Source organism: Halictus rubicundus, unplaced genomic scaffold (assembly GCF_050948215.1).
Source record: "Halictus rubicundus isolate RS-2024b unplaced genomic scaffold, iyHalRubi1_principal scaffold0286, whole genome shotgun sequence".
Lineage (NCBI taxonomy): Eukaryota > Metazoa > Arthropoda > Insecta > Hymenoptera > Halictidae > Halictus > Halictus rubicundus.
In genome coordinates, this window is record NW_027488827.1 from 54533 (window position 1) to 82341 (window position 27809).

Sequence of the window (27809 nt, forward strand, 5' to 3'; positions counted from 1 at the left end):
TGTCCGCAGATAATCGCGGTCTCGCGGAGAGCTTTTTCTCTCACACCCGGGTGTGCCCGTTGTCGACGATTAATCAACGAGACGGCTCCGTAATTAAAAAACGGACCGCGTTCAAGCGGCCAGGACCGACTACGAAGTCGCCGGAGAGTCTGGGGAACAGGGCCGACCGTCGCGATCGTCTTTATCACGACACCGGGGAGAATCCACCGTGGGGAAAAAATAACGCAAGAAACAAAACAACACAACAACGACCTGGTCAATTAACGGAATATCGTCGGTTTTATTCAGGGCGCGACACGGCTCCCGATAAGGTAAGACACTCCTGACTCACCTCTGCGAGGGTATCCTCCTTGGTGACATCTTCAGGATTCGGCGCTTCTTCGCGCGTTGGTTTATTCTTGTCCTTCTTGCTAAAACTGATAGACCTGAAGGACCATTTCTTCTTCATCTATGAACGAGGAAACGGTATCAATAATGATCGTAAGGACTCTCGTTACGAGGTGCTACTCGCGTCTTCCTCTCCTAAGGGGGTTACACGCGCGATTCACCCGTCAACAGGTCGTGTGGTTCACTTGTCTCCTTGCGCCCCATTGCAGTCTGGAAACCCGTTCTTCAGGGCCAAAACCGAATTTTTCAACTTGCATATTACCAACGAATTTTTCTATACATCCATCGACAACTCTTCCACGACACGAAATCCAAAATACAGTGATTTCTTTATATATGTCGCCAAGGCCTTGACGATAAACGTCGCGAAATTATCCCCACTACCGCAGGGTACACCCCGTGAGGGGCCTCCAGGCTCGAGAGGCCTCGGTCGCCACAGAGGACGATACATGACGCTGACAAGACCCGCATTGTTGACATATATCGAGAATTCACTGTATTAGCCATTTCAGTCAATTCAAATTCAAAGGGAAATTAATTACTCTAATTCGTTATAGGGTAAGGGTGGTCCCAATTACTGTGCGTATATTAATTATTTTTTAAGCATAATGAATATTGAAAAAGAGATATATAACATCTATATTAACTGATTTTAATGAAAACATTTAATATGTGGCGGACCCCTTGGAGAAGGGTTGATCGGACCCAGGTAGGAGCGTCGTCTGCGGGCTGGGACCTTGGACGCACTTGGTCGCCAGGCCCAAGCTCTTCCCGAGCGCACACTTAAGGTCGCCCCAAACAAGACGGGCAAGATGCCGAAGTTGTTCGAACGGCCGAAGTCGCTGTCCATAAGGACCGAGCGTACAGTCGCGTGTTGACGTTCGAAGAGTCAAGACGTCCGTCTTGTTCCACGAGGTACGCGTGTTATGATCTGCTATTGGTTACAGTGAGTGTTGTGTTTCCTTGTACCGATGCTCGTCGCGATTGGAATCGCGAGTTTGTATTCCTAAATTCTAATTGTCGAGAGATATATTCCTGTGTACAGGAATCTCTCCCACAGAAATCATGATCACAGAAAATGTACTGCAAGTTAAGAACGCCACAGTAGCTACATACGCCAGTGTAATGCAAAAAGTTTGTTTTCCTTCGAAAGAATATGCCATAGTTCTAGACGCACATGATGACATCACCATCAAAGAATACATAATTGCAGTGGCAAAGGTCACCGATCCTATCAGTATAAGGTTTGGCTCAAGAATCTCTAATAATAGAGTATGTATATACTTATCTGAGAAATCCTTAGTAGCCGAGATCACGTCAAAAAATGACTGTATAAATATTAAAGGCCGTCTAGTATCTGTTAGACCTTGTATCATGAAATCTAAACGCATTACTCTTTCTAATGTGTGCCCTGGCATCCCACATTCTGTGATATTGGACTCTTTTAAACAAATGGGAATTAGAACAGTTTCACCCATGTCCTTCATCAGAGTGGGGATTCTCCGAACCAGGATTCTCACATATTCTCAGTTTTCGTCGACAAATCTACATCCATCCAGATGATGTAAGCAAACTTACAGAGAAAATACAAGTTAACTTCGAGGATACTTCATACTGGATTTTCATCTCAACGGATAGTCTAACTTGTTTCCTGTGTAAGAAGGAAGGTCATGTGGCTAAACACTGCCCGACCTCTATCTATAATCCAATTCAACGGTATAACGCTCCTTCCTTATTGACTCGTGTAGAGGATCCTGACGTGGACACGATGAACTGTCCTCAATTAATCAGCCAAAAAGACTTGCAAGAAACCTTTCCTGATCCTGGTGAAGCTAAAAATCTTGGGTTAACCAAAGGTTTTAGTAAAAGACCTCTCTCCTCTACCATGTCAAATACTTTACACGGCATCTCGGAGAAACCTAAAAAAGTACACTCTACTGTTTTTTTGAACATTACTTCAGGTAATGACTTAGCTGATGCAAACTTCTCAAATCCTATCTCAGCTAAAAGTTCAGTCGTTCCAGTTAAGAAAAAGAAAAAAATTGAGAACTCTAGTGAAATGGTTAGCTCTAAGACAATGGATGAATTGTACCAAGCTTTGGATCCAATTAGGCATATTCTTAGTCAACATCCTGATACATATATCTTACGATACGATCAATACAAAGAATTTCTATCAAAAGCCAAGGGTAATTCAAACATCGTTCAACTGGCCCACTCCTTCACTGACGACCTATCTCAACTTGTGAAGATGCATCGGGAAACTTACTCTAGTCTCTCTAGTAGATCTATTAAAAATAGAACCTCTAGAATTATCAAGAAATTGGAACTTAACAACAGCTGGTCCGAAGATAAGGAAAAAGATATCTCCAACACATCTCTAGACCTTGGAACCGACTCCGATGTGACCCTCTCTCTCGAAGATCTTGCTCACACTCCACAGAAAACTTAAGCTTATCTACACTATTCATGAATATTAATATTTCGAGCTATCGCATTAACACTAACCTCAAAGCTGTCTTTGGAATTGCAGAGGCATTTCTACTTGCAATGTTAAACTCCAAAAATATTTAGAGGATGTTGACATGTTTATTGGCGTGGAAACTATGCTTAATAGTAACAAAAAATTCGATCTTTCTCATACATTCATTTCTTTAGTCTCACTGTTTATATCCTTAGTGTTATTATTGTATTCGAAAACGTTCATACTATTGTTTCAATCCTAGTTATAAGCCACCTACGTAATATCATCTACGTAAATCTACGTGTATCTACGTAAAATCATATAATAATAATTTCTATGCATAAACAATTTTGCAAGGCAAAAATTAAAAAATTGCGGCCAGGTAAGACCGGCGAAGGACGCGGCGTTCGGCGATTCAGGTAGCTAATTGCAAGTGCACCGACTGATCGACCGCTATTCACCGGCAGGCTTGGAAAAACCAATGTCCTTTGTACTATGGATGGCATTAACCTTTTCTGTACACTCGGAGTGTACAACACCCTAACAACAGTTTAGGTAAAATATGTAAATGACCTTCCCCGTGCTCTTCATGTCACTACGTGAAAATTTTTATTTTAGGACAGACGCTGTCAACCCTCACTTCAAAATGTCTAAAGAATATCCAGCAACTTAATGGACACAAAACAATAAATAGTTCGGAAAAAAACGGAATTTCAAACAGGAAGAATCGTAAAATGTGGCCATATTTTTTCAAATTTTTTAACACTTGAACCGATGGCAAAATTTGCAAAACAAAGATATTAGTAATATTTTTGCATTAAGAAATCACATTCGAATATGAAATGATAAATTATTTAAAAAGAACAGTCTTTTGCGATGGTGATTAAAAAAAGAAAATGTTTTTTATCTTTAATAATAACTGTGGTATAAAATGTGTTGTGTAGGCAGTTTTCGTAAAACTCATCCCAAATAGCAAACTTTGATGGTCCGTATCCTTTAAACAATTTCGAAGATTACAAAATGATGGCTCAATCTTTCAGTTTCATCCAAATTCGAAACATGGTCCCAAAAAAAAAAAAGATTGAATTCACATGGAATGATCCCCTTCCTAATTTGGATATTTCCTTTAAAAAAATGTGTAATTTACGTACAGTGACTCCCATAAATATTCGGACACTAGGTACAACTAACTTTATGATTTAATAATTCGTTTGTTGTTAAAGCAATCGCCCTGGAAATTGTTTTTAGCAATAAAACATTTATTAAGGATGATAAACATGTATGATTTATTTGAAAAATATACATACGTTTCGTAATAAAAATTATTAAACGAAATAATGGACCATTTGTGGCTCACAAAAATATTCGGACACGTATTATATTTCTCTGGCAATCGCCTTCCGGGGACGCGATATTCGAAGATCGGGAAAACGTTTGTTTATAAACAGAATCTCGTTGATGTCCATGCCACCTCACTGCTGTCAGTAGTAAACGCGAATTCGTTCAAAATGGGTCGCAAAGGAAAGAATACGAGTTTCGATGTGCGACAGCTTGTAATTTTTCATCGAGAAAAAGGAAAAACCTATCGCGAAATTAGTGCAATGCTTCGTATAAGTAAGAGTACTGCTGCAGATATCTGTCGACGATTTTATATTGAGAATCGCATTGATTCTATTCCGCAAACTGGAATACCAAGTCTCTTATGTACGAGGGAGAAGAGCAAAATTATTCGGAAAGTGAAAAAAAAATCCGCGCTTAAGTGCTCCAAAACTAGTTAGTGAACTATTAGGAGAAAGCTCCAAAAATGTTTCAGCCGAAACAGTTCGGAAAGTGCTGAGGCAAGCTGGTTACAATGGGAGAGTAGCTAGAAAGAAACCATTTATCAACGAAAAGAATATTGATAAACGAAAAACCCTTGCAAGAGAGCTAATTTCTAAGGATGAGGCATGGTGGAAGGATGTCATATTTGCTGATGAAAGCAAATTCAATCTGTACAATTCCGACGGAAGAACTATGGCGTGGCGGAAAGCGAATAAAGAGTTTAATTTTGAAAATACAAGAGGTACAGTGAAACACGGCGGAGGCAGCGTAATGGTCTGGGGTTGCATTTCGTCATATGGAGTCGGTAACCTAGTGTTTATTGACGGTATCATGGACAAAAATCATTATTTAAATATACTTAAAAATAATTTAATTCAAAGTGCTAAAAAGATGGGGCTTAATAATACTTCTAAGTTTTACCAAGACAACGACCCCAAGCACAAGTCACGTATTGTGCAAGAATTTTTATTATACCGCTGCCCCAAAATTCTTCATTCGCCGCCCCAATCACTGGACCTTAATCCTATCGAGAATTTATGGGATGAATTGGATAGAAAAATTCGAAAAACCCCAATTACATCGATAGCTGAATTAAAACAAAGACTTGCAACTGAGTGGTCGAATATAACTGTTGAATATTTAAAAAAAATTACAAACAATATGCCAAACAGGTTAAGACATGTTCTTAAACAAAATGGTTATGCCACGAAGTATTAAACAAATGTTGTAATGCTAAATTACATTATCTAAATTGAAAAATTAATATTGTCCGAATATTTTTGTGAGCCAAAAATGGTACATTATTTCTTTTACTAATTTTTATTATGGAATTTATGTATATTTTTCAAATAAATTATTTATGTTTATCAACATTAATAGATCTTTTATTGCTAGAAACAATTCCCGGGACGATTGCTTTATTAACAAAGGAATTATTAAGTCGTAAAGTTAGTTACAGCTAGTGTCCGAATATTTTTGGGAGTCACTGTATAACATAAGGATGTGTGATGCTGTTTCCCCAAGCGACAGGGACGATTCCTATCCCCATGATGTTGTAGAGGAGAGAGATACCGATAGTTTACCTAAGGAGCTGTGGAGCCCCTAAAAACATTTTTTTTGTGCCATGCAGAGCAGGGAACGTGTCAACGTGCTCTCGAAAGGCCATCTATACGTTCAAAGTTATGGTCCCAACGACGTCGGGGCGACGCCGGAAAGATTTCGAGCACGAAGACCAATTCCCGACCGGCAAATTTCTAGCCCGTGTTCTTGAATCTGGCCGCCCAAACAACTTCGGCATCTTGCCCGTCTTGTTTGGGGCGACCTTTAGTCGCCGGAAGTCTGTTCCTACCTGGGGTGCACATTTGGCGACCAGGTTCGGGGTTTTTCCTTTGCGTGCGCATTTGGCCGCCAACCCTTGACTTTCCCCAGGACACGGATGTTCGGTGCAAGGATACGAACTTTCTCCAAGGGGGCACGTACAGGAAGCGACATCCCCACTCCAGAAGTTTCCTTGTTCGAAGGAAATTCCTGGAGGCGCGGGGAATAGATATAAGCGCGGATTCTGACGAATGACAGGGTCAGTTCAAGTCAGTCAGTCAGTCAGTTCAAGTCAGTGAGTTGTAGTCAGTCAGTCGTTGTCAGTTATCGTCAGTTGTTCGTAGTCGTCTATCCGAAGTTTTTGTTTCATTGTTATTCCGTTTTCTTTGTTCTTGTTACGTTGTTGAGTTTCGTTTTGTTAATAAATGGTTATCGTTGTATTGGGTGAATCCTTACTTAACACCCAAACCACAACACATACCAAAAATATTTCTTTTTTAATATTCATTATGCTTCAAAAGGAAGTATAGTTAATTAATATACGCACAGTAATTGGGTTCCTTACCCTAGTTTCAGTCATTACACTTTTTTATAGATTCGAAAAATATTTTTGACTTTGGAAGGTCACCCGGATTTTTTGCAATATTTTTGAGTTCGTGCGGGTGTCGAGACGAGTTCAACGACCTACTGTAAACCCCCCAAATAATGTTGAAATAATTTTGGCCCGATGAAAACGGGGTTCCAGGACATTGTGCGCTCTGGAGTCCACGGACGTGGTAACATTAGGGTTAAACGAGAACCTCACCTTTTCCTTCTGTTTGGTCTCCTTGCTGTCTGGGGAGGTGACAGCGTCCGAACTGGTGGGGCTGGTGGCATTTGTGGCTGTCGCGGCCTCAGCCGATTCCGCGGGCGAGTCTTCAGCAGACTCTTGCTTGGTCTCCTCGACTTTCACCTCTTCCGGCTGAAACAATGCGAGGTCAATTTAGTCGGTTGTCAAGCGCACCAGGTCATTTCAGAGGGAGTTATAGGGAACCTACCTCCAATGATTTTTGGATCCACTATAAATCTCAAGATTTTCAGAAACTTTTTCCTCTGCATGACCATTTTAACCTCTTAAGCACTGTACGCCACTATAGTGGCTTTCCGTGGAAAGCATTAGTTTGAACGGTACGCCACTACGTTGTGGACGAGCGCGCCGTGCTTGAGAGGTTAAGATGAATAATAATAATCACAATAACACTAAGGATAATCATTCTGTATGTAACCTTTACTAACACGTTCGCCACATTTTTCCGGTCAAAATGAGTCCAAACATCGCATCGTTCGGAGCATAATTGCTTGTTTAACCCTTTATTTACTGAGGCGACTTATAAGTCCCTTGAGACCGGTTAGGACTTAGAAGTCTACTTCTATGAAGTTTGTTTTTCAATTGTTGAATGGTAGCTAAAGCTTATTTGTCTTTGGAAGCTTACTAGAGACAAGTATATAAGATAATGCAAAGCTTCCAACATGGATGCGACGCTGGAGTCTGGAAAATTGAAAATGGTCCACGTGTTTGCATATACAGTGAGTGTAGAAAGTATTCGTACACCAATAAATTTGACACAAAAGTTCGTAAAACTGTTATTTACTAATTATTTTGTTATGAACAATGAGTATTAACATATTCTAAAATATCTATAGAATAGATGCAGTGCTGAGAAAAATGATTTACTTGTATAACTTACAAAATTAACAAGAAAAAACACAAAATCGACGGAAATACACAAGCAATAACTATTCGTACAGTTCTTAAGTTCCCAGAAATTGACGAAACAAATGCAATTTAAATTAATTTAACATTAGAAAATTATAGAAAAGAATTAATTAATACTTTGTAGGATATCCTTTTGAGTTTATAATTGCTGCAATCCTTTTAAGCATCGAATTAACTAAATTCGATGTTACGTGTGGCGGGATTTTGTTCCACTCCTCTATGAGAGCATTTTTTAGGTCTTCTTTTGCGGAAATTTCATGTTTTTTGATCTGACGATCCAAGTAATCCCACAAGTGTTCTATGGGGTTGATGTCGGGAGATTGCGGAGGAGTTTCCAGCACGCGGGAGTATTATGTAGTATCCACATTCTGGTATTGTACGCAGTGTGCTTGGGATCATTATCTTGCATGAAAACAAAATTATCTTTAATGCCCATTTTTTCTGCACTGAAAAGAAGATTGCACTTTAAAATGTCAACATAAACCCTGTGGTTCATTATTCCGTCGATAAATTGCAATGTGCCAACACCAGCTGCACTCATGCAGCCCCAAACAGTTACGGAACTTCCACCGTGTTTCACTGTAGGCCGTAAGTTTTCTGGATTCAATTCTGTATTTTTTTTTTCTCCAAACAGTACAGTATCCATCTGATCCAAAAATGTTGAATTTTCTTTCATCTGTGAAAATCACTCTATTCCAGTACTCCATTGGCGTGGTGACATTATTATTTGCGAATAGTAATCTCTTCTTTCTGTTCGTTTCACTTACGAAATATTTTATACGGGCTACCCGACCATGATATTCTTGATTTCGTAAAAAACTACGCACAGTACTGACAGATATATCCGTATTTAAATTATTTTTAAGGTGTTCAACTATTTTTATTGCACTTATTTTTGGATTTTGTTTTACCGTTTGAATAATAACTCGGCCAGTATGATCATTAAATTTCCTTGGACGTCCACTTCTTGCGTTATTTTTCAGTGTTTCTCGAAGTCCGTACCTATCAACTATGCTTTGTATCGTAGATCGAGGTCTACTTGCAATGCGTGAAATCTCTGCCAAATTTTTACATTGATTATGCAAATTAACAATAATTTTTCTTCCTGCTATTGTAGTTTCCGCACGCTTTCGTCCCATTTCTAAACTGTAACTGACAATACTACGAAATTTTCAATGCTACTGATATCACCAATGTTGACAAACATACTGACGATCCACGAAGGACCATGATCGACGGTCCACGATCATCGATATTGTATGTTTACATTATAAATACTCCTGTGAGCAGTTCAAATTGAGAACTGTACGAATAGTTATTGCTTGTGTATTTCTGTCGATTTTGTGTTTTTTCTTGTTAATTTTGTAAGTTATACAAGTAAATCCTTTTTTTCTGCACTGCATCTATCCTATAGATATTCTACAATATGTTAATACCGATTGTTCATAAAAAAATAATTAGTAAACAACAGTTTTACGAACTTTTGTGTCAAATTTATTGGTGTACGAATACTTTCCACACCCACTGTATAAAATACTCATTCGTTTTGCATTCTGGTAATTTATTGTTTTTAGTTATTACTATCATTTACATGTAACGTAAAATTTTATACATACATGTAAAATTCTCTATATATGTTGCCAAGGCTTTTTTTTTTTTTTTTTTTTAGTAAATGTATTTCCTATATTTTAAACTTTCTCTATACGATGCTTAAATTTATTAGTGGCTGTCTATCCTTATTAATTAATCTAAATTTAATCTAAAACGTTTCGCTTATATCTAACTTCGCATCTTAATCTATACTATTGACATTTAAATTATCTTCTATAGTTTGTGGATTGGATTTTTGCCGAGGATGGGTGTCACGGGGCGAAATAACGAACTGCGAAACTTCCCAAAAAATATCTTTACTCGTCGAAGTGCTCGAAACGGAGGTTGCTCGGAATCTGTCGAGTCTACGGTTCTCCTTAATTTTCCTAGAGGCTATGGAGGGGTGAATCCTAGCTTGCCCCGGCTGCCTGCCGGGGTGCTGGAAAAACCCAAGGGTTGTAAACTTCGGGGGCCCCGGGCACTGCTCGCCACATGGCTTGGACCCATCCACATTTGGGTTGCAGATTCCCGGGAGTCCCGCTCCATGAATTGGGCCCGCCGAAGGTCTCCGGTTTACGATCCCGGCGCAATAAAATGTACCCTCGTAGGAAATATGCCCACAAGTTATTACTAAATTATTTGCTTAGTCTATTTCTTTCCTCCTATTTATTATCTTCTTCTTCTCTCTCTCCCTTTCTCTTACTCCTAAGTTTTCTCTGGTTCTCTTATTTTAGTTTTAATTCGGGCCTGTTCGGTCCCACACAGACCGAACGTGAGTTATCATAAACACGGTCGGCTGGACTTGATCCCAGGATTTGGAGTGTCATCGGACACCACTGCGAGACCTCCGTGAGCAAGCCCATTGAAAGGGCAATATAAAAACAGTTCACTTTCCAGACCTCTTTCCCATATCTCTCACACCTAATCCATTCGGATCATCGAAACACAATTCACATAATACATCTAATTTTATTTATTTTACATCTATTTATGCTAACCAGCTACCTAACTTTCTTGTTATTGTGTAGTACGCTAATTAATCCTATCTTCTAAACGCTTTAATTGACTTATCTACCATCTAAGTGTTAAAAATCCGAGAATTTTCCAGTTTATTGGGTGATCTCAAGAGGGAAGTGGGGGTTTTTGTATTACTACCCCCCCCCCTTATTTTGGTGGCTCTGGATAGCCCTGGGGCTACCCAGCAATCGTCCCTTGTTGAGTTTTTTCGAGACTCCACTCCTTCTCGAAGTGGCTGCCGCTATCTCGAAAAAGGGGGGGGGGGGGCTAGGGAAAGATTTTTTTACCTGGGGGAACTCCGTTCCCCAATACCAAGTAACTTCTTACACTACCCCACTGAACCTACCCACGTACTCAGAAAAAATTTTTTCCCTGGGTTACTTATGGGTCACCCGTTAGATGTCAAATCTGAAAGTTATCCGAATGTATCGTGCGGCAGCTAGTTGCAAAGCTCTTACCGAGCACCAGACTTTCCTCTAAACACTTTGTCGAAATTCCTAAAAACTGATCAAAAATTTCTTATATATATAAATATATATAAATTTTTTTAGGGGGGAGAATACTTCTCCCAATCTGCCCCTGTACACTCGCCACCCTCTGAAATATAACCCTACCAATTTTCACCTCGATCGGGGTATATGGGTATTCCTTTCTTTCCTCTTCTTTTCCTTTTTCGTCCTTTTTTTCCTTTTCCAAATCCAACCAACTCCTTGTCTTAATCTTTTTTCTTTTTTCTCAGCCTTCGCCTCTGCACCAGCACTTTTTCACTAATTCACTCTATTGTTCACCCGGACTCTAACTGATTAATTGTTGAAATTTATAAGAATGAAAGTAAAAAATGAAACCAAAATTGCAAACTGTTTATAGAATTAATTATTACTATTGAATATCGAAATTGTATTATTGAATTGAATTGAATTGTACTGACTTCAATTGAGCTAAACTGTGTACTATTGTTGAACTTAATCGATTGATTGAAATAAACTGAATTGAAAACTAACTGTTCGAACTGTTCTGTTCTGTTCTGAATTTATTTTCCCTACACTCCGATTCCTAATCTATTAACTACTTGGACTTTTGAAACCGAACTGTTCGCTATCGCTTTCCACGTCTTTCATGTCTTTCATGTCGCCAAGGCCTGGATGATAAACGTCACAGAATTATTCCTTCTACTGCAGCATATACACCGTGAGGGGCCCCAAAGCTCGAGGGGCCTCCTGCTGGCAAGACCTGTGTTATTGACGTATACCGAGAATTCACTGTAATTAATAACCTTGGGGACGACTTACAATGAAAATTGTGCTACAGGGTGTTTAGTTGCGCCCACATTAAGTATTTAAGAAAGTTCGCAGACATTTTAAAATCTTTTAAGACATTCAGTGAATGAACGGTTGATCCACGATTGAACGCTCGTCTGTTGGTTCGGATAATCGAGATTCCACTATATTGGGGATTAAGCGGGTAAAAATGATCGGAATTGTGTCGTGTTTGGTATCGTTTTAAACAGAAAAACGCGACAAATGTGCTAGTGAAGGTTTCGTAGAAAAAAACGGAAAAAAATTTCCACTGAATCAGCATTGTTCGTTTACTCGTGGCGTGTCTACACGCGACACGAGTGACATTTCGGTGGCGAAAAGTTTTCGCGTATATCGGGACATAACTGCGGTGTCAAGTTGCGGAACAGCGTCGAGACTGGTGACCGCTTTCGCATCGGCTTCGATTCGCTCCGCGTCACTCGTAAACCGCGGATCGACGGTTGGGAAAGCTTCTTCTCCGAACGGAGCGTTTGTTCTTTTTATTGTTCTTTTATTGTTCGACGCGCGGCACCGCCCTCTTTCCTCTCGCAGGAAGCGTTTCTGTTGTTCGAGGAGATGAGCGTCCACCGTTGGAAACGACTTCACCGTTGTTTTCAAAGCCGGGGGCAGAGAGAACTGCTCGACAATTTTCCGGGTGAGAAAACGCTCGCGGCCCTTCCGCGTCTCCTTTCCAAAGAAAAGATCGTCTACGTTTCGCGGCGGATGGATCGCCTTTCGAGCTGATATCGAGCAGAACGAAAAACCAACGGAGAACCGCTCGCCGGCGATAACGGTCGAGAGACTTATGCGAATCGGACAACCACGTACGAGAGGAAACCGCGAAACTCTCGGATTACAGAGGACGAACAGTGGTTCTCCGACGGGGACCTGTCTTTGCTCCGCGGTTTCTGCAAGGGAGCCACAACGAAGTCGATGAACAACGTCTACTTTTTTCGATTAATAATTATTTAATGCGAATTTTGTGCATTCATGAGAGAATTGATTAGATAAAATATAAAATTGCCGGGAGATTACAGAAGATTTTGAGCGCAATATATTTTCAATTTATTCAAACGATTAAAGAGAGAATCAATTTTCAAGGAACGACGAAGATAATTTTCTAAAGCTAGCTATACGGAGCATTAAAAGTGTTAAACTAAATAAATAGAAAAATAAATTTATTAAATTTTCAATCTCAGTAAATGAGAAGTATTAGAACGCGTTCCGGTGAAGCTACCGTTAAAAGATTTGAGTTGCTTGTCGCGGACCACCGTGCGCGCGAGGTAGGCGTGGCGCGAGCCGAGTGGGCGTGGCCTCGTGGCCCTCGGTCCTCTCGGAGCGGCTCGCAGAGCGATTCTTCCCTGTCCGGCGAATTATTAAACGATTCCCGGCGTGCGAAAGGAACGCGTTATCATCGTTCGGGCGCACACTGTCATCGGGTCAACGTTAGCGAGAATAAGGAGCGAAAGCTCGCGTCACTCGCTCGATCGGTTAGTAATTCCGAGAGGCGTTCGTCAGAGTCGTGAGCAAACAATCGGCGAACGCGTTATCATCGGATTATGCGGCGACAGCGATCGTCATACTCGCGTCGTCGCGTCGCGTCGGCCAAACAGAGATTCCAGCTAATAAAACATATACACTGATGGACAAAATAATAAGGCACCGTTGTACACATAAGAAATTTCATACGTATTCAGTAATATCTTAAAGTTATTAGCAGTAAACTACGTTATAAGTGAGAAACTTCCTTCCAAGGCCACGTACCAGTGTAAACAAACGAAGCACGGAGCACTGTGGCCTTAAGCTTCATTGTTTCGAAATTTCAAGTGGACAAAATGTTAAGGCACTTGAAGCAGTCTGTTGGAAAACGTTGAAGTGTGCAGTTCTGTGCAAGTTTATCCGATAGAAATTACTTATTAATAGTTAGTTTATAAGTGTTTAAATACTTTTTAACCCAAAATTACATTATGGGACGAGGAAAAACGTTAAGCGAAGATGAGAAGATTAAAATACTCCAGTTAAAGTCCAATGGAGAAAATCAAGTACAGATTGCAAAAAAACTAAAAAGAAGTCGGTGTGTTATACAGAATTTTTTACAAAACCCCGAAAAATATGGGAAACAGAAGTCGAAGGGAAGACCTACAGCCCTTTCTTCAAGGGAAAAAAGATTAATTTTGAGAAAAGCATCGAATTCTGGACTTGCGCCTCGACAAATTGCAGTGGATTGTGGAGTTAACGTATCCATTGAAACAGTAAAAAGAGTAATTCAAAAAACAAGCTACTTAAAACGGAAGAAATTTGCTATAAAGCCGCCGTTAACAGACAAACATAAGAATGTCCGATTAAGTTTTGCAATAGAGCATATTGAATGGAAAAACCAGTGGAAACGAATTATATTCACGGATGAAAAAAAAACTGAATTTGGATGGTCCAGATGGATATAAATACTATTTCCACGATTTAAGAAAGGAGCAAAGGGTATTAAGTCGGCGACAATGTGGTGGTGGTGGAGTAATGATATGGGCAGGTATCGGCTATAGAGCAAAAACGAAAATAGAATTTATTCAAGGCCGTATGAATAGTACTGATTACTTAAATTTAATTAAGAGACACATAGAGACTTAGGCTCGCAGAATTGCTGGGACAAAATATATATTTCAGCAAGATGATGCAGCTGTGCATACCGCTCGCATAGTAAAAAATTATTTTGAAACGGAAAATGTAAAGGTTTTAAATTGGCCAGCAAGGTCTCCTGACCTAAGTATTATCGAGAATGTTTGGGGAAAACTCAGCCGAACATTATATGAAGGTGTAAAGCAGTATAATACAGCGTTCGAATTAAAATCTGCAATTTCAGAAGCTTGGGAAAGCTTGGATCAAAATTATATAAAGGATCTGTACAGAAGTTTACCAAGAAGAATGATTGAAGTGGTACAACGTCAAGGGCAGTCGACACATTACTAAAACGTAAAAAAACTATGTAATCTTATCTCATTTTAATACTTTTGTTCTTTTATATTCAAAGTGCCTTATCATTTTGTCCACACTCAATTTCATTTTCTTTGTATAAATAATATATGGATTGAACGATTTATTTAATTTTTTCACATATTATGTCAAAACTAGTACCTTATTTTACTGTGTATTCATTTTCCACGTATATGTACAAATAGATGTTCGTTCCCAAAAATGTTGAGGTGCCTTATCATTTTGTCCACCAGTGTATATATATATACAGTGACTCCCATAAATATTCGGACACTAGGTACAACTAACTTTATGATTTAATAATTCGTTTGTTGATAAAGCAATAGCCCTGGAAATTGTTTTTAGCAATAAAACATTTATTAAGGATGATAAACATGTATAATTTATTTGAAAAATATACATACGTTTCGTAATAAAAATTATTAAACGAAATAATGGACCATTTGTGGCTCACAAAAATATTCGGACACGTATTATATTTCTCTGGCAATCGCCTTCCGGGGACGCGATATTCGAAGATCGGGAAAACGTTTGTTTATAAACAGAATCTCGTTGATGTCCATGCCACCTCACTGCTGTCAGTAGTAAACGTGAATTCGTTCAAAATGGGTCGCAAAGGAAAGAATACGAGTTTCGATGTGCGACAGCTTGTAATTTTTCATCGAGAAAAAGGAAAAACCTATCGCGAAATTAGTGCAATGCTTCGTATAAGTAAGAGTACTGCTGCAGATATCTGTCGACGATTTTATATTGAGAATCGCATTGATTCTATTCCGCAAACTGGAATACCAAGTCTCTTATGTACGAGGGAGAAAAGCAAAATTATTCGGAAAGTGAAAAAAAAATCCGCGCTTAAGTGCTCCAAAACTAGTTAGTGAACTATTAGGAGAAAGCTCCAAAAATGTTTCAGCCGAAACAGTTCGGAGAGTGCTGAGGCAAGCTGGTTACAATGGGAGATTAGCTAGAAAGAAACCATTTATCAACGAAAAGAATATTGATAAACGAAAAACCCTTGCAAGAGAGCTAATTTCTAAGGATGAGGCATGGTGGAAGGATGTCATATTTGCTGATGAAAGCAAATTCAATCTGTACAATTCCGACGGAAGAACAATGGCGTGGCGGGAAGCGAATAAAGAGTTTAATTTTGAAAATACAAGAGGTAAAGTGAAACACGGCGGAGGCAGCGTAATGGTCTGGGGTTGCATTTCGTCATATGGAGTCGGTAATAACCTAGTGTTTATTGACGGTATCATGGACAAAAATCATTATTTAAATATACTCAAAAATAATTTAATTCAAAGTGCTGAAAAAATGGGGCTTAATAATACTTTTAAGTTTTACCAAGCCAACGACCCCAAGCACAAGTCACGTATTGTGCAAGAATTTTTATTATACCGCTGCCCCAAAATTCTTCATTCGCCGCCCCAATCACCGGACCTTAATCCTATCAAGAATTTATGGGATGAATTGGATAGAAAAATTCGAAAAACCCCAATTACATCGATAGCTGAATTAAAACAAAGACTTGCAACTGAGTGGTCGAATATAACTGTTGAATATTTTTAAAAAATTACAAACAATATGCCAAACAGGTTAAGACATGTTCTTAAACAAAATGGTTATGCCACGAAGTATTAAACTAATTTTGTAATGCTAAATTACATTATCTAAATTGAAAAATTAATATTGTCCGAATATTTTTGTGAGCCAAAAATGGTACATTATTTCTTTTACTAATTTTTATTATGGAATTTATGAACATTTTTCAAATAAATTATTTATGTTTATCAACATTAATAGATCTTTTATTGCTAGAAACAATTCCCGGGACGATTGCTTTATTAACAAAGGAATTATCAAGTTGTAAAGTTAGTTATAGCTAGTGTCCGAATATTTTTGGGAGTCACTGTATATATATCGGAGACCGAATTACTTCGATGCTGAAACCGCGGTTTCGCTCTCTTCGTAATCGTTTATGCAATCGTCGCGGCAAAATCCATCGATTTCTCGGCTCGATCGCTGTCAAGACAAAGCCGGCTGGTGTGTCGCAGCTGCGACACACGCCTTTCTTTTTCGTCTGGACACGCGAGAGTGTCGAGTGGCCGAGAACGCGCATTATATTATGTAAATATCCGGTTATTTTCGTTCTGCCCGGCCAGACGAGACGTCCGCTCGTCCGTTCGTCTTGGATATCGCGGTATCGCGACCGATACCGTGCAGAAACAAAGAGGAGAGAGAAGAGAGAGCGCGGGAGAGACACGCTCGGCCGTGGCGAAATGAAGAGAACAGGATCGTTCAGACCGCTTCGGGGAAGCCGTTCAATCGGATTACTTGTTTGCAATTCCAAATCGATCGCGGCGAGTCTGCAGGCGAGCACTGGGTCACTCCCGACCCGTGAAAAACGAGACGAGGGATCACTGATATTTTAATACTAGAACTACCGAGTAAGAAGTACAACTGATGAACATTGCTTTGTAATCATGACGAGACTACATCTATTCGAACCTAATACCATTTTTATTCTAACACGTGCTTCAATGAAGAAGTTCATTCAAAAAATTCGGATGAAAACATTTTTATAATTTCAGTAATTGTGAAAGAAAAAATTAGGAACCAGTCATTTTGACTGGTTCGACAGTTCTAGTGTTAAAGATGCGCTCCTAGGACATTACCGATTGTCAAGCTTATACAAATTGTCTATCGAAATTAATTCAATGTTGCTATTTTTCGAAGCCAACGCTGACCAGTTTTAATCACTATACTGCGGATTTTATGCTAAAAAACGACTGAAATGCAGAAAATATTTTAAAAAATCTAGAAATCTTACTGTATTAGTTTCTGCTCACTGAAATTATTGGAAAACGAAACGTTTACGGCAGCCCCTGCGTCTCGTGATTTGTATAATTTGTATTTTGCATAAAAATCTCCGAGTCTGTTAATCGCTATCGATCCTCGGTAGGTCCAGCGTTCGTTGGTTACGATAGAATCTTTCCTTGAAAATCGCTGAACATCGGAATCCACGGTGCAGCGTCGATCGACCAATGATTTATCCCGGGTTTGATATGCGTCGGCGGACCCCGATGAAAAATCTGCGCTCGCCTATCGCACGATATCGGAATACCAAGAAATTCGCGACTCGAAGGACGAGCTCTCGCAGGTGCAGCTGCGACACCGAATTCCCGAGGCTTGAATCACCCGCTCGATCGGACAGTGTTTCCCTCGAATTTCGCGGGAGTGCGAATCCCCAACCCGGAAATAAGGACGGTTCGAAAGTTGTGGAGCAAAGCCAGGTATGTGTCACGCAATTTTATTTGCTGAATGCACCCCTGGTGCCCGGATTAACGGAACGCTAAGAAATGCTCACTGGAAAAGAGGAGCATCTGCGGGAGCAGCGTCTGGGAAAAAGACTATAGCTTGGGCGATTTTCCAGATTTTCCAGTGAAAAAATTCCTAGGGGTAGTAGAATGTATGCAATTTTGAGCAACCTGCTTGTTGAAACGAAACCTCCATCGATTTCTCCGGAAAAAAATTCTTACTCGCGCTCAACGAGGCAGAGACGCATCTATGAGAGCAGTATATGGAAGAAACACTACAACTAGAGCAATTTTCCAGATTTTCTTGTCAAAAAATTCCTGGTGGTAGTACAATATACGTAATTTTTGAGTAACCCGCTCGTTGAAACGAAAGCTCCATCGATGTCACCGGAAAAAATTCTTAATCGCTCTCACTGATGGCAAGGCGCATCCAGAAAAGCAGCGTCTGGGAAATAGACTATAGCTTCGGTAATTTTTCACATTTTCTTGTGAAAAAATTCCTACAGGTAGTACAATATGCGTAATTTTGAGCAACCTGCTCGTTGAAACGAAAGCTCCATCGATTTCTCCGGAAAAAAAATTCTTAATCGCGCTCAATGAGGCAGAGACGCATCGACGAAAGCAGAGTCTGCTAAAAATACTATAACTGGGGCAACTTTCTAGATTTTCCAGTGAAAAAATTCCTACGGGTAGTAGAATATTTGTAATTTTGAGTAACCCGCTCGTTGAAACGACAGATCCTTCGATATTTCCAGAAAAAATGTCTAGGGAGACGCTGTCGTGTGCTCGCGTGGAATCGGATGGAAGTCGGAGGCCGAGGCAGAGATCTCTGACAAAAGACGCTTCTCGACGTGGAGCGAGAAGGACGGAACAAAACTGACGAAACGGGACGGGAACAAGGACGCGGGATCGTGCGGTTTCGTGCGGATAATCGCGGCGGAACGTTCCGTGATCGATTCCGTTCCCGCGAGCGGATAGCCTTCGTTTCCTCCGCGTCCGAGACCGGCCTTTCGAGAACCATTAACAGGCATTCTACTCGCGTTGCTTTCGTTTCCCCGCCAGATCGCGATGAAGTGAAAGAAAGAGAAAGAGAGGATCCTCCAAGCCGAATCGATCTCTCGCCGGGAAAAAGAGATTCTTTCGGTCGGGAAAGCCTCGCCGATGGAATTCGAGCGGCTGCCAGCTGTAATTAGCGGAGGCAAACAGATGACTCGTGCCTCGGATTAATTAATAAACCGACTCGATCGCGTCCCTCGCGTCCCTCCCATTCGTCGCGCGCGATGATTCATGCGGAAACAACTCGTCTTTTCTTTCTCCATATCTCTCTCTCTCTCTCTCTCTCTCTCTCTCTCTCTCTCATACTAACTCTTGTTATCTCTCTCCCCACCCACTAACTCTTGTTATCTCTCTCTCTCTCTCTCCGCCACTAACTCTTGTTATCTCTCTCTCTCTCTCCCACTAACTCTTGTTCTCTCTCTCTCTCTCTCTCTCTCTCTCTCTCTCTCTCTCTCCTCGCATGACCGGCTCACGCTGCAAAGCCATGTCTAACACTTTGACCGGCGACGTAGGTCGTTCGCGAATATCCTTTGTCTACGCGTGTAAGCTCGTTTTAACAGCGATATATACATATATACACGCAAGAGTTAGTGGGAGAGAGAGAGAGAGTGGGGGAGAGAGAGAGAGAGAGTCCTCCGAGGTTTTCATTGTGTCGCCGCGACCACGTCACACGCGAATTTTTCAACGTGGTAGCAAGAATGCACTAAACCGGGGATCTCTTCATGCAAAATCAGCATAGTTTACATTAATTGCGCGACACAGCAGCTACGCAGACATTCGTTACTTTTCTTAATCATCGTAGCCGGATGAAAACAACGCATGCGTTCCGTGAAAATTCACGTTTCTTGCGTGTGTAGGAATAATTGATCTGTAGACTGAAATTTCTTATGCAAATTGAATAGTATCAGTAGACTGCGGATTTTATGCATTTAGGACAAAATGCGAGCTGGTGTGATTTAGAACAGCGAAGAGATTAGAGCAATTTTATCGCATTATTTTCAGTCTGTTGAATATATTAACACTAGAACTGCCAGCGATTTAAAACTATTGTCGCGTTATTTTCAGCCTGTTGAACACATTATCAACAGTAGAACTACCGAAATGACTGGTTCCTGATTATTTATTTCACAATTACTGAAATTATAAAAATGCTTTCATCAGAAATTTTTGAATGAACTTCTTTACCAAGGCGCATGTTAGAATAAAAATAGTATGAGTAGATGTGGAAGAATAGATGTGGTCTTGTCATTATTGCAAAGCAGAATACATCGGTTGTATTTATTATTCGGTAGAGAATAACTATTTATTTCGCTGCAGTTTGTTGGAACTCAGGTAGAAAAGTTTTATTTCGCATAAACATCCGCTGTCTAATTATCCGTATAAATCGCAAGGTAGACGTTCATTTCCTCTCTCGGCGACTTTGTACACTTGATAACAGAGGAGCAATATTTTTAGATTCTTCAAATGTTTCGCATTCGGTCCGCTCATTTTTATATGCATAAAATCGGCGTGCTGTCGCGACCGTGCGTTTATCGCGCATAATTTTTCGAAATTTCGCCGCGGGAAAAGCGGAGGAAAAGAAACCGACCGGCGTTTTACGACCGAGGGAATGGGGTTTTAATTGCAGGCGGCCCGCAAGAGTGCACGCGATGCACGCGCGAGCTTGTGCATCGCATCGTGTTGCGCGCGTGCATCGGCGTCGTTAAATCACACGGTCAAGGCTGCCGAGGTGAGGTCCGACTCTCTCTTCATCGTACGAAAATCACAAGCCCCGATAACTGATCGAGATATCTATGTTCCACCTGTATTTAGCCTCGCCACTGCGTAGCCTGATTTTTCTGGCGCCTGCGCACAGTGCAATTCTAGCGAGGAACAATGCAAAAATTAAATGTCCTTGGAATCGGAAAAATCGTAAATGGAATCGTAAAAATTCATTTATGGAAATTAATGGAGTGGTTACTTTTGTCCAAGCATCTGTTTATATTGTATATTACGGACATTCACAATAAATTTAGTGTTGCCATTTTGACAAGTTGACGTTCACCAAATAATTTTAATGCTTCGTAGGTTTAGTGTTAATTTCGTCTTTCGCGAAAAAATTGCTATGTCGATTTTTACCGAAAAGCAGACTCCGAAGCTTCGAGCTACACACCTGGAAGTATCCGAGGAGATTTTTACAGAATTTTTTTCTACGATTTTCTATTTTTACAGATTTTTTCAACGTGGATTTTTCACGGGGCTCTTGCTAGAGAATTCTTTGGTATCTGCGAGCAACCTGACCGGACCCGCGAGAAAATAAAAGATCACGGACCAAGAGGAGAACCATCGAGAGGCAGGTGTTCGCCGCGAGGAGCGAGAAGACTTGCAAGTGGCTCGCGCACCTGCCGTCTAGAGATTTTGCAAGATCGCAGCCGAGAGAGAGAGAGAGAGAGAGAGAGAGAGAGAGAGAGATCTTCGTCATTCGCTGTCTCTGTTGTCTGGATTCGATCTCTCGACTCAGACAAACGAAATCGTCCGTCTGGGACAGTTAGGTATGAGCGAAGCGCAAGACGGACGCGACTACAGTTAGCCACGGCAACGAGTGACCGGTACGCGGTTCTCTCACCTGTGCAAACTCGCCGGCGAACGGTACACTCGTTCTTTCCCACCGGAGAGACACCACCGTTCCCAAATGTTTCCCTCTGCCTCAATACGTTCAAGAAACGAGAAAGAAATCCTCCGGGCTTCGGTGCCACCAATCTCCGATAATTTTTGCAATTATTGTATGAAAAAATTACTGAAATTACAGCAAACGTTATCAAATCGAATGCGAAAAACTACATGATGATAGCTTGTTCGCCGTTCTGAGAGAAAAATCGCAGATATCGCGAACTTCGAGTGGCAAAAGATTTTCCTCCGCTGGAGAAACGAGACCGGCTTCGACGCGATCGATGAACTGCAATTTTTGCAATTTCTATACCATAAAGAGTACCCTAATTCCATGTTCCTGATACGCCGTTATACAGTACTGGACAAAATAAAGTACGCACCTCGAATATTTTTACAATTACGTTTATAACTTCGTAGTTTTTACAGATATAATAATTATGTATTTGCACAAAAAGAAGGTTTCTTAGTCTACTTTTAAACTCAATGAGAAATAATTCGAAAAACATGAAACATCGTACATTATTCAAGCCCGTTACGTCTGTTGTCATATTTTCCTCGGACAAAATAAAGTACGCACTGGAGTGTTTATTTACTTTCAGCAATAATGGCATGTAGGATACCTTTTCTTGCCGTTGGAGATACAAGAATGTTTACAAATAAACGTATTAATACAGTTTCAGTTACCCATCAGTGCTCTTAGAGGCAAGATTGTATCATTCAATTGCGAATAACATAGAAATGAAACAAATTTCCGTACAAATTCGAAAATTAATAGTTAACGACCGGAAAAAGGGTCTCTCGAATAGGAAAATCGGTGAAAAGTGCAATGTTAGTGAAGCAGCGGTCAGAAAGATCTACAAAAAATTTGTAGAGCTTGGCACAGTAGCCGATAAGATCGGTCGCGGACGGAAGAGGAAGACAAATTCAGTCGAGGATCGTAGAATTATCCGGGAAACGAAGAAAAATCCGACTGTTACTAGTCGTGTAATCAGGGAAAATGTGCAACTAGGGATTGCAATGCCGGTATACCGGTATACCGAATACCGGTATTTCGTGCTATTTTGCAATTTCGTGAAACCGGTATTTGCTAAGCTAAAATACCGGTATTTTCGGTATTAGCTATAAATAATAAATATTTTTTTGGGGCATTTGCTCTTATTTGAAATACGTTCGCCGCTCATGATGTGTGTATCTGTGCTTGCCGATCAAAGCACATTGCCGCGGTGACTGCTGAAGCCACTGCGCTCTTTTCGGTGTGGTACCGATGCCGCTGCGCTCTTTTCGGCGTGGTATCGATGCCGCTGTATTCTTTGCAACATTGTGGCGATGAACGACAACGTTTGAGGCATTTTTCTGCCTGTAAAGGCGCGTATCTCGATGAACACAGTTCAGTTGTCGCTCGACTGCGAACGAATTGTCTCTTCCGTTTGTCCTAGTGAAATTGTGCGCAGTGTTTTAAATATTTATATTATACATTTAGATATTTTTTAAATTGGTGAGTTTCTTTTTCATAGGTAAGGACACATTATATATTATGCTTCATTGTTCAAAATATTTACACGTGTAACGTATGTATATGTTTTTAGTTTCATTTATCCGTAATGAATAATACGAATGACTTCAAAGAACATAGAAAATCTGCCGATAATACTTCGGCTTGGTTTTACTATTTATATGATGAAAAAAGTATGCTGGCGAGATGCAAAACATGTTCGAGGATAATTAAAGTTTTTGGAGGAAGTACAAGCGGACTACATACACATTTAAAAACACTACATAATATTAATTTATTGAAAAGAAAAGAATCCGAGACAAATTCTAACTCACCTAAAAATGATATTACGAAACCAAAGACATCGCAAATTACAGATTTTTTCAATAGAAAAACCGACTGTTTCGATGAAGTTCTGTCTAGAATGACAGCATTAGATGGTTTGCCGTTCAGAGTGTTTTGTACTTCAATTGAATTGAGAAAGTCACTGATTGCAAGAGGTTTCAAAAATATTCCAAGATCTATTAATACTATAAGAAGAACTGTTATAAACTATAGTAACAGTGTTCGCAATTCTCTGAAAAAAGAATTAACAGAATTAAAATTAAATGGTACAAAATTTAGTCTCACATTTGATGAATGGACAAGTGTACGAAATAGACGTTATTTAAATATAAATATTCATTCAGAAAAGAAAATTTGGAATATAGGACTCACACATGTCTCAGGAAGTATGCCAGCTACAAAATGTGTAGAAGTAGTCAACTGCAAATTGGAGGAACATGGATTATCTCTAAAAGAAGATATTGTCTGCATAACTACTGATGGAGCAACGGTGATGAAAAAAGTTGGGAAGTTGATTGATGCAAATCAGCAATTGTGCTATGCTCATGGAATTCAACTTGGAGTAATCAGTGTGCTATATCAACAAAATCAAGAGCAGAAGAAGCAAAATACTCTGGATTTAGAAACTTCTGATTCTGATTTCGAAGAGAGTGACAATGAAGAAAATAGTACTACAATTGTTGAAAGTACCTCATTTGAATATGACGAAGATAATAGTAACGAGGACGAAATATTAACCTACCAAGAATTGCTTCCCATAATTAAGAAAATTCGAAAAGTTGTTAAAATATTTAAACGTTCCCCTACTAAAAGTGCTGTTTTACAAAAATATGTACTTACTGAAATAAAAAAAGAACTTATGCTAATATTAGATTCTAAAACACGCTGGAACAGTTTGTTATTGATGATGGAACGATTTTTGAAATTAAAAAATCCAATTCAGAAAGCATTAATTGACTTAAATTTACAAATTAATTTTCCCGATAATGAATTCGATTTAATATCAAAAACTGTATCAGCTCTGCATCCAATAAAACTGACTGTGGAAGCATTATGTCGGAAGGATTCCAACTTATTAACAGCGAATGCAGCAATAAATTTTATGTTGCAATCACTTAAAGATCAGGACACGCCACTGTCTGAGGAATTATACAGTGCATTGAAAATTCGTATACAGGAAAGGCATAGTGACCTAGAAAATATTTTAAGGTATTTACATAATTATAACGACTTTAAAAAAGAAAACGGAAAGGAAGAAAAGAAACTAACAAGGTCAAATTTAATTAAGTTCGTCGTCAATTTCCACAAAAACATTTATGAAAACCAAACACAAACCTATCCAGAAGAATTCGTTGAAGATGATGTTGATGTTGATATCGAAAAAGAATTATCTCTCGAGAAGAAATTACAATTAGCTATAGATAAAAAAATTGCTACGAACAATAATACAAAAATAATACAAAAAATAGATTTATCCAAAACCATCAGACGAGAGACCGAGTTGTTAGAGGATGAAGGACATCGAGGCAAATATTTAGAGCAAGTATATCGCTCATTATTAACAGTACCACCAACCAGCGTGGATGCGGAAAGAGCATTTTCAACTGCAGGTAATTTGTGCAGAAAAATACGTTCAAGGCTTAATGACAGTTCAATAGATGCATTATGTTTTTTACAATCACATTTCAAAAATATCGAATCAATAAATTAGTTATTTTTTTTTCCTATTAAACAACTGAGTTTTTGTACCTTCATGAAAATTCCTAGTACCGGTATTAATACCGGTATACCGGTACAACGTTTAAAAAAATACCGAATACCGGTATTGCATTTTTGGTCCGGTATTGCAATCCCTATGTGCAACTCAACATTTCTGAACGAACCGTGCGCAGGAGACTTCGGGAAGCTGGGCTGCGGAGCAGTTTTGCACAGCGTCGCCCTTTAATTCGAAAAGTTAATCAATTGAAACGTCTCCAATTTGCAAAAAAATACGTCGATAAGCCAGTGGACTTCTGGAAAAAGATTATTTGGAGTGATGAGAGTAAGTATGACTTGTTTGGTCATAAACAACGAACACGGGTTTGGCTGAAGCCCGGCGAGAAGCTTCTGGATAAAAATGTCCAAACAACTGTCAAGCATGGAGGAGGCAGTATTATGGTGTGGGGGTGTTTTGCGTGGTCGGGTGTGGGAAATCTCGTCAAAATCGATGGTATTATGACAGCAGACAAATACATTGACATCCTCAACGAGAATTTAGAGGAATCTCTGCTAAAGATTGGTCTGGAAGATGACTTTATCTTCCAACAAGATAACGATCCTAAACATACCGCGCATAAAACTGCTGCTTTCTTTCGTGCTTCGAGGATCAAAGTGCTAGATTGGCCAGCACAATCGCCGGATTTAAATCCAATCGAAAATCTGTGGTCCATTTTGGACCAGAAAGTTGACCACAGTGACGCAACCAATAAATTGAAGTTATTCGAAGCTTTGGAGAAGGCGTGGGGAAACATCGACGAACAGCACATCCGGAATCTCGTCGAGAGCATTCCTCGGCGTTTGCAAGAGGTCATACGAGCAAAGGGCGGCCATACAAAATACTAGTTCTCAATTAGAACTTAATTTTGACTGTTATTATCACACGCGTACTTTATTTTGTCCAAAGAAAATATCCTTATAAATGTAACGGACCTGTCTATTGAAAAATGTTAAATGTTTTTGAAATTATTTTTGTTAAAACCTAAAAGTAGACTAAGAAACCTTCTTTTTGTGCAAATACATAATTATTATACCTGTAAAAACTACGAAGTTATAAACGTAATTGTAAAAATATTCGAGGTGCGTACTTTATTTTGTCCAGTACTGTATGTATGGTAGAGTGCAGCTGGAAGTTGGAAGAAGATTTGATCGATCCGGTGTGAATCGTTGCAGCCGAGGGTCCGCGCAGTGGTTTCGGCGAAGATCGTTATCGCGCGGCGAGCAAAGTGGTACAACGGGCGTAATGCGCGTGTAAAAATAGCCTCTTTCCAGGAAACAAAGTGCACGCCGCGTTTTCCCGCTCTAGAAACGCAACGGGGATCGATAAGGCTTGGCTATGTAGGCGCGAACAAGTTCGCGGATCGCGTACCGTGCAGACACCGTGAGTCACCGAGCATATATTTTCTGAAAGCGCTTATTAACTCCGATACACTCGTATTGTTAATCCCTGTATCGTTTTTTATCGCGTAGTGTGGGCGAAATTAGGGGGACTTTGCTTCATAGTTTCGCTGAGTATCTCTATGTTCGCGAAGCACGAGCCTTCGAGTGCAATTCTGCAGTGTTCCCCAACCATCATGAAAGCGGGCCGCGCTCGTTAATTAGAGTGATTCTCGGATTTCTACGAACAATGCTGACCACTCGATGATTCTTATCGCGTAGTGTGGGCCAAATTAGGGGGGGTTTAATTCATCGTTTTGCCGTGTTCCCTGTCGTTCATGTGTTACGAGCGTTGTACAGTGAATTCTCGTTACGAGTCAGTTGCGTTGTTCTGGTGACTGTCTCTTAGACGAACTCGAGGTTGTCGCCGAGCGTCCCATTCGAAATACACAGCCCTAGCTGGAAAACTAAGAGTCATGTCATTAAGTCATAAAATTCATAATGAACGTATGACTAATGAACGACAATGACATGAACACTGCGAGAATGACAGGAAGACTGAGAATATGTCGCAAATACCTGGCTGATAAAAGTCCCAGAACTATCACCACTACCGCGGGGTACACCTCCAATTTCCCGAATTTTTCACTTGCATCAAGGCATTCGTTGTCTTCCATATACAGTGACATCTCTATTTTATATTTCTCTATTCTATTATATATTATACACGGACGGGGCAAGGTATACACGGTGTACACGTATAATACGGGTCAGGTACGACAGTTAGCGTGGATCAAAGTATCTCCTGGACGATGTATGTCGCTGTCAAGACTCGTGTTGTTGACATGTATCGAGAAAAACGCTGTACATGGGACGAGTATCGGATCGAAACGCGACGCAACCGTTGAAAGAAGCGTGGCAGAGCTTCTCTCGGTTTCTTTTCCTCTTTCCGGCCGCTTCCGTCGAACGGAAACGAAAGGAAGAGGCTCTCGCGAGCAAGACCTAGCCACCGAGCTCCGGTCGGCGTTCTCTTTCTCTCCAGTCGACTGTTTTCTCCCGTTCGCGTGCTACTGTGCCGGCGCGGCGTATCTGGTGCATGACAGCTGCCGGGGTTGCTCAATCGAGGAAATATCAAGTTTCGTCTAGCTCGCAGCATTTCACGATAATACGCTGACACGATTACGCG

At 40.1% G+C, this 27809-nt stretch overlaps 1 protein-coding gene across 1 annotated transcript in view; it reads right to left on the bottom strand.

Moving 5' to 3' along the window:
* Positions 1-265: 265 nt before the first annotated feature.
* Positions 266-27809, bottom strand: part of LOC143364124 (uncharacterized) — a 136953-nt gene continuing 109409 nt past the window's right edge. Inside the window, exons 4-5 of the mRNA XM_076804624.1 lie at positions 6795-6950; positions 266-448 (exon numbers count right to left, since the gene is read on the bottom strand). Of these exons, the coding sequence (XP_076660739.1) occupies positions 281-448; positions 6795-6950 (324 nt within the window). The 3' untranslated portion in view covers positions 266-280. The remainder of the gene's footprint in view (positions 449-6794; positions 6951-27809) is intronic.